At 38.5% G+C, this 13812-nt stretch overlaps 1 protein-coding gene across 2 annotated transcripts in view; it reads right to left on the bottom strand.

Annotated features, from left to right (window-relative positions):
* USP32 (ubiquitin specific peptidase 32) overlaps positions 1-13812 on the bottom strand; it is a 209303-nt gene that overhangs the window by 12843 nt on the left and 182648 nt on the right. For both annotated transcript variants that reach the window (XM_086360499.1, XM_086360500.1), the window contains exons 27-29: positions 10590-10774; positions 9329-9415; positions 8174-8294 (exon numbers count right to left, since the gene is read on the bottom strand). In XM_086360499.1, the coding sequence (XP_086216625.1) occupies positions 8174-8294; positions 9329-9415; positions 10590-10774 (393 nt within the window). The remainder of the gene's footprint in view (positions 1-8173; positions 8295-9328; positions 9416-10589; positions 10775-13812) is intronic.

A 13812-nucleotide genomic window follows, 5' to 3' on the forward strand; every position in this document is an offset into this window, starting at 1 on the left:
AATGTATATATGTATAAGTCAATCACTTTGCTGTACACCAGAACACAACACCGTAAGTCAACTATACTTCAAAAAAAAAAAAAAAAGAAAGAGAAAATTTAATTTTAATTACTACCTTATCTAAAGGGAACGTATTAAGAAACAGTGAAAGAAATTTCCATCAAGAGTCATATAAATGCAAAATCCACTACATTTCTTCATGTGACTAAAACATCCCCTTTGATTCTGTTGCTTTTACTTCTCCATCGGATTCTTCCTATCTCTACACACGAGCCATCTAGTCAATCTTCCCTTCAAACATTTTTGCATATGGAGTTAGTGGAGTCAGTATTCTTTTGGAAGTTTTATTTTCAACATTGAAGAACTGCTCTGGCCTGAGAGTGGCAGTGGAGGAATGCTAAGTGTGAAGAACAGGCAAGGAGGTGTACTCTCAGGTGCCCCATTTTGAAACAGTCAATCCTTTCTCTAATTTTTCTGACCACTGTATCTATTAAAGGTGGCAGCTACAGTCCTGGAATGCATTTGAGCTAAGTAATAGTGGTTACCGAATGCTGCAACTTCAATAATAATTAATAAACAGGTAGAGAGATTGGTATGCTTGACATGCCCTGGCCAGAGAATATATCTTCTTACTTATGCCCAAACTTTGGTTTCAAGATTTACTTACTATTAACATTTTCTTTATTTTCTTGGACTCCAAAATCACTACAGATAGTGACTGCAGCCATGAAATTAAAAGACACTTGCTACTTGGAAAAGCTATGACAAACATAGACAGCATATAAAAGCAGAGACCTTACTTTGCCAACAAAGGTCCATCTAGTCAAAGCTATGGTTTTTCCAGTAGTCATGTAGGGATGTGAGAGTTGGACTATAAGAAGGCTGAGCGCCGAAGAGTTGATGCTTTTGAACTGTGGTGTTGGAGAAGACTCTTCAGAGTCCCTTGGACTGCAAGGAGATCCACCCAGTCAATCCTAAAGGAATCAGTTCTGAATATTCACTGGAAGGACTAATGCTGAAGCTGAAGCTCCAGTACTTTGGCCACCTGAGGCGAAGAGCTGAGGCATTAGAAAACACCCTGAGGAGGAGCCAAGATGGCGGAGGAGTAGGACAGGGAGAACACTTTCTCCCCCACAAATTCATCAAAAGAGCATTTAAACGTTGAGTAAATTCCACAAAACAACTTCTGAATGCCGGCAGAGGACATCAGGCACCCAGAAAAGCAATCCAACTCTTCGAAAGGAGGTAGGAAAAAATATAAAAGACAAAAAAAGAGACAAAAGAGGGAGGGACGGAGCTCCGTCCCGGGAAGGGAGTCTTAAAAAGAGAGAAGTTTCCAAACACCAGGAAACCTTCTCACTGCCGAATCTGTGCCGAGCTTTGGAAGCACAGAGGGCAACGTAACAGGAAGAAAAAATAAATAAACAATTAAAACTCGAAGATTGCGAGTCCTACGGTAACTCCCCCAGTGGAGAAGCAGCGCAGACGCCTGCAGGCGCCATTAACAAGCGGGGGCTGGGCAGGGAGGCGCAGCGCGGGCTGCATCGCTTAGAGTAAGAATCTGGCCTGAATACCCTGAGCACTATCTGAGCGAAATAATTTGGGCTAACAAACCAGACTGTGGGATATCTACTACGCGAAAAGCCAGCCCCAACCTAAGACCGCCAGGCCCGTGCACGGAACAAAGAATTGAACAGAGATAGCCGGCTGCAGACCTTCCCCCTCCGGTGATAGGCAGCCAGAGCCGGAAGGGGGCAATCGCAGCCCCAGAGAGACATTATCTATAAAACTGTAAGCAGGCTTCTTTGCTAACTAAAACTTCTTGGGGGTCTGGACGGTTAACATCTGCCTAAGAAGGTGCGCCAGTTTTGCGCCCAGATAACCGAGTGGCGGGGAGGCGATAAGTCGCAGCATTGGCGCTTGCCAAACACCTCATCACTTGAGCTGCTCGGACCTGGGAAGAGCACAATACTCAGGCCCAACTGAGTCTGCGCCTCTGAGGACTATCCGAGTGCCTGAACCTGAGCGGCTTGGACCTGGGAGGTACATGCAACCCAGGGCCAGCCTTGGATTGTTCCCGGCGGAACAACCTAGAGCCCGAGCAGTGTGGGCAGGGAGGCTACACGCGCAGTGAGCGGGGGCAGACCCAGTGTGGCTGAGGCACTGCGAGCGCACGCCAGTGTTATTTGCTTGCAGCATCCCTCCCTCCCTCCCCACAGCGCGACTGAACAAAGAGAAGAAATACAGTTCCACCCATCAGAACACTGACACAAGCTTCCCTAACCAGGAAACCTTGACAAGCCACCTGTACAAACCCACACACAGTGAGGAATAGCCACAATAAAGAGAACTCCACAAACTGCCAGAATACAGAAAGGACACCCCATACTCAGCAATTTAAACAAGATGAAGAGACAGAGGAATAGCCAGCAGATAAAGGAACAGGATAAATGCCCACCAAACCAAACAAAAGAGGAAGAGATAGGGAATCTACCTGATAAAGAATTCCGAATAATGATAGTGAAATTGATCCAAAATCTAGAAATTAAAATGGAATCACAGATAAATAGCTTGGAGACAAGGATTGAGAAGATGCAAGAAAGGTTTAACAAGGACCTAGAAGAAATAAAAAAGAGTCAATATACAATGAATAATGCAATAAATGAAATTAAAAACACTCTGGAGGCAACAAATAGTAGAATAACAGAGGCAGAAGATAGGATTAGTGAATTAGAAGATAGAATGGTAGAAATAAATGAATCAGAGAGAATAAAAGAAAAACGAATTAAAAGAAATGAGGACAATGTCAGAGACCTCCAGGACAATATTAAACGCTACAACATTCGAATCATAGGGGTTCCAGAAGAAGAAGACAAAAAGAAAGACCATGAGAAAATACTTGAGGAGATAATAGTGGAAAACTTCCCTAAAATGGGGAAGGAAATAATCACCCAAGTCCAAGAAACCCAGAGAATCCCAAACAGGATAAACCCAAGGCGAAACACCCCAAGACACATATTACTCAAATTAACAAAGATCAAACACAAAGAACAAATATTAAAAGCAGCAAGGGAAAAACAACAAATAACACACAAGGGAATTCCCATAAGGATAACAGCTGATCTTTCAATAGAAACTCTTCAAGCCAGGAGGGAATGGCAAGACATACTTAAAATGATGAAAGAAAATAACCTACAGCCCAGATTATTGTACCCAGCAAGGATTTCATTCAAGTATGAAGGAGAAATCAAAAGCTTCTCAGATAAGCAAAAGCTGAGAGAATTCTGCACCACCAAACCAGCTCTACAACAAATACTAAAGGATATTCTCTAGACAGGAAACACAAAAATGGTGTATAAATTCGAACCCCAAACAATAAAGTAAATGGCAACGGGAACATACTTATCAGTAATTACCTTAAACGTAAATGGGTTGAATGCCCCAACCAAAAGACAAAGACTGGCTGAATGGATACAAAAACAAGACCCCTACATATGTTGTCTACAGGAGACCCACCTCAAAACAGGGGACACATACAGACTGAAAGTGAAGGGCTGGAAAAAGATTTTCCATGCAAATAGGGACCAAAAGAAAGCAGGAGTAGCAATACTCATATCAGATAAAATAGACTTTAAAACAAAGGCTGTGAAAAGAGACAAAGAAGGTCACTACATAATGATCAAAGGATCAATCCAAGAAGAAGATATAACAATTATAAATATATATGCACCCAACACGGGAGCACCGCAGTATGTAAGACAAATGCTAACAAGTATGAAAGGAGAAATTAACAATAACACAATAATAGTGGGAGACTTTAATACCCCACTCACACCTATGGATAGATCAACTAAACAGAAAATTAATAAGGAAACACAAACTTTAAACGATACAATAGACCAGTTAGACCTAATTGATATCTATAGGACATTTCATCCCAAAACAATGAATTTCACCTTTTTCTCAAGCGCACATGGAACCTTCTCCAGGATAGATCACATCCTGGGCCATAAAGCTAGCCTTGGTAAATTCAAAAAAATAGAAATCATTCCAAGCATCTTTTCTGACCACAATGCAGTAAGATTAGATCTCAATTACAGGAGAAAAACTATTAAAAACGCTGCTGAATAACAAACAAATCACAGAAGAAATCAAAAAAGAAATCAAAATTTGCATAGAAACGAATGAAAATGAAAACACAACAACCCAAAACCTGTGGGACACAGTAAAAGCAGTCCTAAGGGGAAAGTTCATAGCAATACAGGCACACCTCAAGAAACAAGAAAAAAGTCAAATAAATAACCTAACTCTACACCTCAAACAACTAGAAAAGGAAGAAATGAAGAACCCCAGGGTTAGTAGAAGGAAAGAAATCTTAAAAATTAGAGCAGAAATAAATGCAAAAGAAACAAAAGAGACCATAGCAAAAATCAACAAAGCCAAAAGCTGGTTCTTTGAAAGGATAAATAAAATTGACAAACCATTAGCCAGACTCATCAAGAAACAAAGGGAGAAAAATCAAATCAATAAAATTAGAAATGACAGTGGAGAGATCACAACAGACAACATAGAAATACAAAGGATCATAAGAGACTATTATCAACAATTATATGCCAATAAAATGGACAACGAGGAAGAAATGGACAAATTCTTAGAAAAGTACAACTTTCCAAAACTCGACCAGGAAGAAATAGAAAACCTTAACAGACCCATCACAAGCATGGAAATTGAAACTGTAATCAAAAATCTTCCAGCAAACAAAAGCCCAGGTCCAGACGGCTTCACAGCTGAATTCTACCAAAAATTTAGAGAAGAGCTAACACCTATCCTGTTCAAACTCTTCCAGAAAATTGCAGAGGAAGGTAAACTTCCAAACTCATTCTATGAGGCCACCATCACCCTAATACCAAAACCTGACAAAGATCCCACAAAAAAAGAAAACTATAGGCCAATATCACTGATGAACATAGATGCAAAAATCCTAAACAAAATTCTAGCAATCAGAATCCAACAACACATTAAAAAGATCATACACCATGACCAAGTGGGCTTTATCCCAGGGATGCAAGGATTCTTCAATATCCGCAAATCAATCAATGTAATACACCACATTAACAAATTGAAAAACAAAAACCATATGATTATCTCAATAGATGCAGAGAAAGCCTTTGACAAAATTCAACACCCATTTATGATAAAAACTCTCCAGAAAGCAGGAATAGAAGGAACATACCTCAACATAATAAAAGCTATATATGACAAACCCACAGCAAACATTATCCTCAATGGTGAAAAATTGAAAGCATTTCCTCTAAAGTCAGGAACAAAACAAGGGTGCCCACTTTCACCATTACTATTCAACATAGTTTTGGAAGTTTTGGCTACAGCAATCAGAGCAGAAAAAGAAATAAAAGGAATCCAAATTGGAAAAGAAGAAGTAAAACTCTCACTATTTGCAGATGACATGATCCTCTACATAGAAAACCCTAAAGACTCCACCAGAAAATTACTAGAACTAATCAATGATTATAGTAAAGTTGCAGGATATAAAATCAACACACAGAAATCCCTTGCATTCCTATACACTAATAATGAGAAAACAGAAAGAGAAATCAAGGAAACAATTCCATTCACCATTGCAACGAAGAGAATAAAATACTTAGGAATATATCTACCTAAAGAAACTAAAGACCTATATATAGAAAACTATAAAACACTGGTGAAAGAAATCAAAGAGGACACTAATAGATGGAGAAATATACCATGTTCATGGATTGGAAGAATCAATATAGTGAAAATGAGTATACTACCCAAAGCAATTTATAGATTCAATGCAATCCCTATCAAGCTACCAACAGTATTCTTCACAGAGCTAGAACAAATAATTTCACAATTTGTATGGAAATACAAAAAACCTCGAATAGCCAAAGCGATCTTGAGAAAGAAAAATGGAACTGGAGGAATCAACCTACCTGACTTCAGGCTCTACTACAAAGCCACAGTTATCAAGACAGTATGGTACTGGCACAAAGACAGAAATATAGATCAATGGAACAAAATAGAAAGCCCAGAGATAAATCCACGCACATATGGACACCTTATCTTTGACAAAGGAGGCAAGAATATACAGTGGATTAAAGACAATCTCTTTAACAAGTGGTGCTGGGAAATCTGGTCAACCACTTGTAAAAGAATGAAACTAGAACACTTTCTAACACCATATACAAAAATAAACTCAAAATGGATTAAAGATCTCAACATAAGACCAGAAACTATAAAACTCCTAGAGGAGAACATAGGCAAAACACTCTCTGACATACATCACAGCAGGATCCTCTATGACCCACCTCCCAGAATATTGGAAATAAAAGCAAAAATAAACAAATGGGACCTAATTAAACTTAAAAGCTTCTGCACATCAAAGGAAACTATTAGCAAGGTGAAAAGACAGCCTTCAGAATGGGAGAAAATAATAGCAAATGAAGCAACCGACAAAAAACTAATCTCAAAAATATACAAGCAACTCCTACAGCTCAACTCCAGAAAAATAAATGACCCAATCAAAAAATGGGCCAAAGATCTAAATAGACATTTCTCCAAAGAAGACATACAGATGGCTAACAAACACTTGAAAAGATGTTCAACATCACTCTTTATCAGAGAAATGCAAATCAAAACCACTATGAGGTACCATTTCACACCAGTCAGAATGGCTGCGATCCAAAAGTCTACAAATAATAAATGCTGGAGAGGGTGTGGAGAAAAGGGAACCCTCTTACACTGTTGGTGGGAATGCAAATTAGTACAGCCACTATGGAGAACAGTGTGGAGATTCCTTAAAAAACTGGAAATAGAACTGCCTTATGATCCAGCAATCCCACTGCTGGGCATACACACTGAGGAAACCAGAAGGGAAAGAGACACGTGTACCCCAATGTTCATCGCAGCACTGTTTATAATAGCCAGGACATGGAAGCAACATAGATGTCCATCAGCAGATGAATGGATAAGAAAGCTGTGGTACATATACACAATGGAGTATTACTCAGCCATTAAAAAGAATACATTTGAATCAGTTCTAATGAGGTGGATGAAACTGGAGACTATTATACAGAGTGAAGTAAGCCAGAAGGAAAAACATAAATACAGTATACTAACGCATGTATATGGAATTTAGAAAGATGGTAACGATAACCCTGTGTACGAGACAGCAAAAGAGACACTGATGTATAGAACAGTCTTATGGACTCTGTGGGAGAGGGTGGGAAGATTTGGGAGAATGTCATTGAAACATGTGAAATGTCATGTATGAAACGAGATGCCAGTCCAGGTTCAGTGCACGATGCTGGATGCTTGGGCCTGGTGCGCTGGGAAGGCCCAGGGGGATGGTATGGGGAGGTTGGGAGGGAGGAGGGTTCAGGATGGGGAGCATGTGATTTTTTTTAAAAAAATAAAATTAAAAAAAAAAAAAAAAAAAAGAAAACACCCTGATGCTGGGAAAAACTGAAGGCAGGAGGAGAAGGGGAGGACAGAGGACGAGATGGTTGGATGGCCTCACTGACTCAGTGGACATGAGTTTGAGCAAGCTTGGGAAGATTGTGAAGGACAGGGAAGCCTGGCATGCTGCAGGCCACGGGGTTGCAAAGAGTTGGCCATGACTGAGTGACTGAACAACAACAACAATACAATTAACTCGTGTTTTGTTTGTGTGTGTAGGGGGGTGGGGGGTGGTGCTCAGTTGTGTCCAACTCTTTTTGACCCCATAAACTGTAGCCCATGAGGCTCCTTTGTCCATGGAATTTTTCCAGGCAAGAATACAGGAGTCGGTTGCCATTTCCCACTCCAGGGGATCTTCCTGACCCCAGAATCGGACCAGAGTCCCTTGCGTCTCCTGCACGGGCAGGCGGATTCTTTACCACTAGTGCCATCTGTGGAGCCCCACAATTATCTCTACAAGTGGGGAAACTGAAATCACATAATCATGCTAATATATCTAAGTGCCACAGAGAATATCAATGAATATTTGTCTGGTTATTATTTAAATTGTCTGAAAATAGAAACAGCATGATACAGTTAAGCTGGGGAAAATTTTACATATATTTTACATATAAAAATGTGTATATTTTTATTTACATATAAAAACTGCCATCTTATGGTGACTTGGAGTACTTACCCTTTCCTGTGATGTTTGATAGCGGAGGTGAAGGGCTGTGGGGTCCCAATCCACAGCAATATAGGCATTTCCAATGAAAGCCCTGTCTTCCCCACAATCAATTTTGCAGCCTCTGCAAAATCTAAAGAGGGGAAAAACAATCTACTGAGGAAAGAATAATTAATGAGTCCAAATTTTATCAAAATTAATTTTCCCTAGGAATTGCCTGGTGGTCCAGTGATTAGGACTTGGTGCTTACACTACCATGTCCCAGGGGTTCCATCTCTGGCCGGGAAACTAAGATCCTGCAAGTCATGGCCAAAAAATAAAAAATTATTTTTCTACTTCTCTACTTTCCTTCTTGGGCATCACAATTCGTCATGGGCTTCTAACTTCAGACTGATAAATGCATGAATATGTGTTAGTAATTATTAGCAGTTCACTGAATCACACTTAACACTTCTCAAATCTTTAGTTTTTCAAGGCATTTGATAACCAATTGTTAATCCACATGAATATGTGAAACTTAACGGTAAATAAATGATAAGGGAAGTGGATATTTGAGATAATTTACCTCTCATGAAATTCTAAATTTAGTTACTTAATGCTTATGGGGCATAACAATGCCTATTTCCTTGTTTGTCAAATGGCACATTAAATACATATAAAAATTTATGAGTGGGTAGGAACCATGACAAAGGCCATGGCTTCACTGCCTATACATCTCAAGTTTGCTAAGGCTATTACAGTTCTCTGAAAGCTGACTTCAGTACACAGGCATTTTCCAAGCTGGAACACTAGTGACTAATCAATCTCTATAACTTTTCTTAAAACCAAAAATAGACTTCCAGTAAGGTCTAGTAAATAGAATATGTTTTACTGAACTCAGAATTGCTAAACTGATTTATAACTAAGGAGCAGAAGGTCTAGAATGATAAATGTTGATCATAAACTATGAATCTGATGAGGATGGTAGAGTTAACAAAATCAGCTAAGTCTCAAGAGCAAAACTTAGCTATAGACCTCACAGGGAAGAGATGAATGAAGAACTCCTAAGTTTATTTCAAGCTTCCCATTACTACTTATTACGTCTAAAAACTGGAAAGCTTACGAAAAAGGTATAATATCTGAAGCTGCAATTCTACTAACATTTTTCTTTTCAGAAGGTGACTTTACCTGTACCATGGGCACCAAGCACAGGAGTTCCCATCTTTCTGCACAACTCGTAGAGTGAATGGATACTGATAACCCATACTGTCATCACTGAAACAGAACATAAATCAGAGTGTAAGAAACATTTCTTATCTGGAGTCTCTTTCATCTTCTCTGAAGTAACCCTAAAAAGGGGCATCTGTTAGAGCAGTATGCTCACACTGACAGCTCCATGCTGGTTATCCTAACCCATTAACTTCAGCCCTGCACAGCTGTACTCAGGGCTCCCTGCTTGTAGAGGGGAAACACAGCAGACTGCCAGATGTCTCTGACAGAGTCCATGTGGTCCACGGAAATTTCATAAAATAAGCTAATCGTGAGATCGAATGCTAGTTATCTTTCAGCCCTAATTCTATCAAAAGATTTAATTCACATTAAACCAGACTCCTTCTATGACAAGAACACGGATACAACACAGGAAAGTGAAAGGTCACAATGGTTTTAGAGGAGTTGACTGACTATATATTTAGAAGCTTCTTTAATCAGAATCCCTGATGTGGTACATGACAGACATCCCTTTTTCCTTGCCCTAACTATCTAAAGCTATAAGCTATATAAGATATTTAGAATAATGTTTTAACTGCAAGATAGCTTTATGAGTTCTCCGACTGTAAAAAAAAACCAAACTATTCATCCTTGCCCCAATAAGAAGCAACACAAAGAATATAACATAAGAGCAATATACTTTATGGATCATTCGGCAATTTGTAGTGGCTATCACATGACTGCTAAAGGTAATGAAACTATGATAAGGACTCATGGTTGTAATGGCAACCATTGTAAGGGCAAGAACGAGTATTACGCCTGTCACAGCAGTTCCCATCTTTCTGTCTAACTCATTGACTGAATGATTATGGATAGCCCATGTTGTCCAGTATCATGTCAGTGATAACCAGGTCAACAGTAAGTAAGGAATGCAAAGAAAGATAAAGAGATAAAACAGCCAGGTAACACTCCGGCAGAGAACTGTACAACAATTCTCTTCTAAAAAATTTCTTTACTTATAATACTTGCCAGAAAGATTTAGGTAAGAGATCAGAGATTATAAGGATTATAAGACTCTGGAATGTCTAGGTGATGAAAGGAAAGTGTAGTGTCTCTCCTACTCAGAAAACCAAAACCAATGGTTGAATTGTAGTGAGTCCTATAAATCACCCAGAATTAACATAAATTCTCTTTTCTACATTTGGAAACTGTACATCTAGGAAGATGCCCAGAGACTCACCAATCCTGAGCATGATTACTAGCTTCCTGAGGTGGGAGTGGGCTGGCTAATCGTGACACTTGAATCCAAACCGCATCATACAGGTCTTTCTTCCGGGTATGCACAGTACATGGAACAATCAGAGGCATTCCAAAAAGGCTGGGGCGATTCTTCTGAGATGACAGGAAATACAGTTCTGTTCTCATCTGTAAGTACAAACAAGAGAAGAGTGAGCTGAGAAGAGGCCTCTGATTCCTCTCTTTTGTTCTTCTAGGACTGCCCTGAACAAGCATCACTACCATTTTCAAATCAGTCACTATCACACTTCTCTTTATTTACAGAACTATCTTTTATTAAAATGTGAAGAGAATGGTTATTCAAAGTGGAGACACTGAAGGGGTGCCAATTTCAGAGTTGCCCTCTATCAAACTTGGGTTTTCAGCATTTAATATTTTCAAATTACATAGTTTTCTCTGATAAACATTTCTCACACACAATGAATCATATATAAAAATTTTTTAATCATATTTTAATTATATGATGGAATAAAAGGTAAACTTTTGAGATGTTTGCTCTGAGGATGTTAAAGGAGATTTTTATCACTTCTTAACATGCGAGATACTGCACAGAATTAGCCTGGAAATGGTGACTTAAAACAAAAGTTTAGTATAATAGAAAAGCTGCTGGGAGTTAGTTACAGGATTATTAAAAAAAATCTGCTGAGCACTTGGACATTTAATTCTTTAAATTTGAACTTTATGTAGTAGAGAAGCTAAGCCAACAACTTATAAACTCACTAGTTTCTAAGTGGAAGACTCTTATTTCAGATCCCCAAGTATTTTATTTTGCTGTTATTCACTTATTAGCTAAATACATGATTTTAAGACTCCATTTCATGTATTGGTGGTTATATTATTATAAGACCTATAGAAAGGAGACATAGTTCAGAAGAACTATTTTTTAAAAATCAAAAAACTTTGATTAGTTTTTCTCTCCTTAAACTTATACCTTTCTTCCACTCCAACTCTCAGTAGATGACTTATGCTACTAAATAAATGAGATTTAAGCAACTATCTCTTTCCTCTACCCTTCTCAGTGTTATTTTCTTTTCTAAACTCATATGATTTTCTTCCTCTTGGAGGTAACTTCTTCCAGGGCCCTGTGGCCTATACCTCCCATACCTGCTCAGTTCTTCATGGGATAATGCTCCCAGCTTTACTGTACAGGAATCTTTCTTTGGTTCTATCCTAACAACTTCTTCTTTAATCTGAAAAATCTCACTTGACCTAACTGTGCTAAATTCTTGCCCTATTTCTTCACTTGGTTACTTGGCCAAACTTTTCAGTTTTCATTCTTTTCGATGTCTCTAGTCCATGTAGCCACTTCTTTCTTCCCTTTTTTGAAGTTGACTTCCCTTTAGTAGTTGTGTCAACACAACACTATTCTTTCTCCCTTTATTCTCTGATATTCTTATGTTACCTTGCCTTATTCCTCTTCTTTTTCTATCTTGTAGAAGGGAATAGAAGACAAACTATTTTCAAAGTAATTCAATCATGAGATTAAAGTGTCTGAAAGAAGAAGGTGGCAATGAAAATGAAGGAAAATGGTAAATTCAAGTAGTATTTTGAAAGAAGAAATTAAAAGACATGATATACTAGAGTTTCAGAAGAAAAGGGGGAAAAAATAAGAACATCTCTAGCCTTGAGCCTTTTACATGGAAGGATGGCATTGCCTTTCACATAATAAGAAAGGGAGTTGACTTGGGACAGATGGTAAAATCGATTTTCAGTTCAGTCGCTCAGTCACGTCCGACTCTTTGCGGCCCCATGAATCGCAGCACGCCAGGCCTCCCTGTCCATCACCAACTCCCAGAGTTCACTCAAACTCATGTCCATTGAGTCGGTGCTGCCATCCAGCCATCTCATTCTCTGTCGTCCCCTTCTCCTCCTGCCCTCAATCCCTCCCAGCATCAGCGTCTTTTCCAATGAGTCAACTCTTCGCATGAAGTGGCCAAAGTATTGGAGTTTCAGCTTCAACATCAGTCCTTCCAATAAACATTAGGACTGATCTCCTTTAGGATGGACTGGTTGGATCTCCTTGCAGTCCAAGGGACTCTCAAGAGTCTTCTCCAACACCACAGTTCAAAAACATCAATTCTTCAGCGCTCAGCTTTCTTCACAGTTCAACTCTCACATCGATTTTAGGCACTCCCCAAAGCAGCTATTAGATTATAAAGTAAACTGGAAACAGGGAACTGGTTAAAAGGTAAAAATTTAGAGCACACTTTATGGTCCAATAATTACAAAAAAACCTGTATATAATGCTTTAAGCACTTACCAACCACTTTATATAACATACATGATAGATGAAGGGAGCTGTTTTGTAAGAAAGATTTTTTTAAAATACATCAGAGTTCTTAATATTTAATCTGATAATGCTTTGTTTAAAGACATGGGGAAATGCATGAATCACTCCAATGATCTTAGGTGATGGGACTGTGCTTAAACAAGATTTGAGCCGCACTTAAACAAAATTCTAAGACACAAATATATCCCTTAATTCTCTAGGATGTTTACTCAAACAACCCTGTCTAGAAAATGATCCACAGACCATCATCTACATGGTCAGAAAAATCACTTTAACTTGGGAGTTACTAATTCAAAGGGAAAATGTACATTTCAAAGAATTATCACAAAGTAATTAGCTGTGTAATCACCAATCAGGTCAAGAAGCAATTCGGTCAGCACTCCAAAGCTTTCCTTGAGCTTCCTCCTAGAGGTAACAGTTTTTCTGAATTCTGGTAATTATATCTTTGCTTTTCTTTGTTTTATACCCTATGCATAATAAACAGTAAATTTCATCTTCCCTGTCTTTAACGCTTTATTTATAAATATATTATTTCATTTCTTTTTGTTTCTGATTTCTTTCCTGCATTATTTTTATGAGATTCTTTTATGTTGGGAATAAGTATAAATTCATTCATTTTCAATGCTGCATAATATTCTATGACTACGACTCAACTGCCTTACCCTTTCTACTACTAATGGACATTTTTAAAAACACAAAATAGAATGGTGGAATTATTTATCTTCAGTTAGAAAACTTAGTTTTCTAAGTAGCTGTATTAATGTGCACTCATCAGCAGTGTATGAGAGCTCTTGTTGGTAATATGAGTTACAAACATCTTCTACTCCATGGCTTGCCTTTAATTCTTTTAGTGATGTCTTCTGATGAAACTGAAGTT

The sequence above is a fragment of the Bos grunniens genome, chromosome 19 (assembly GCF_055505025.1).
Source record: "Bos grunniens cultivar Pamir isolate PY7600 chromosome 19, Bosgru_T2T1.0, whole genome shotgun sequence".
NCBI lineage: Eukaryota > Metazoa > Chordata > Mammalia > Artiodactyla > Bovidae > Bos > Bos grunniens.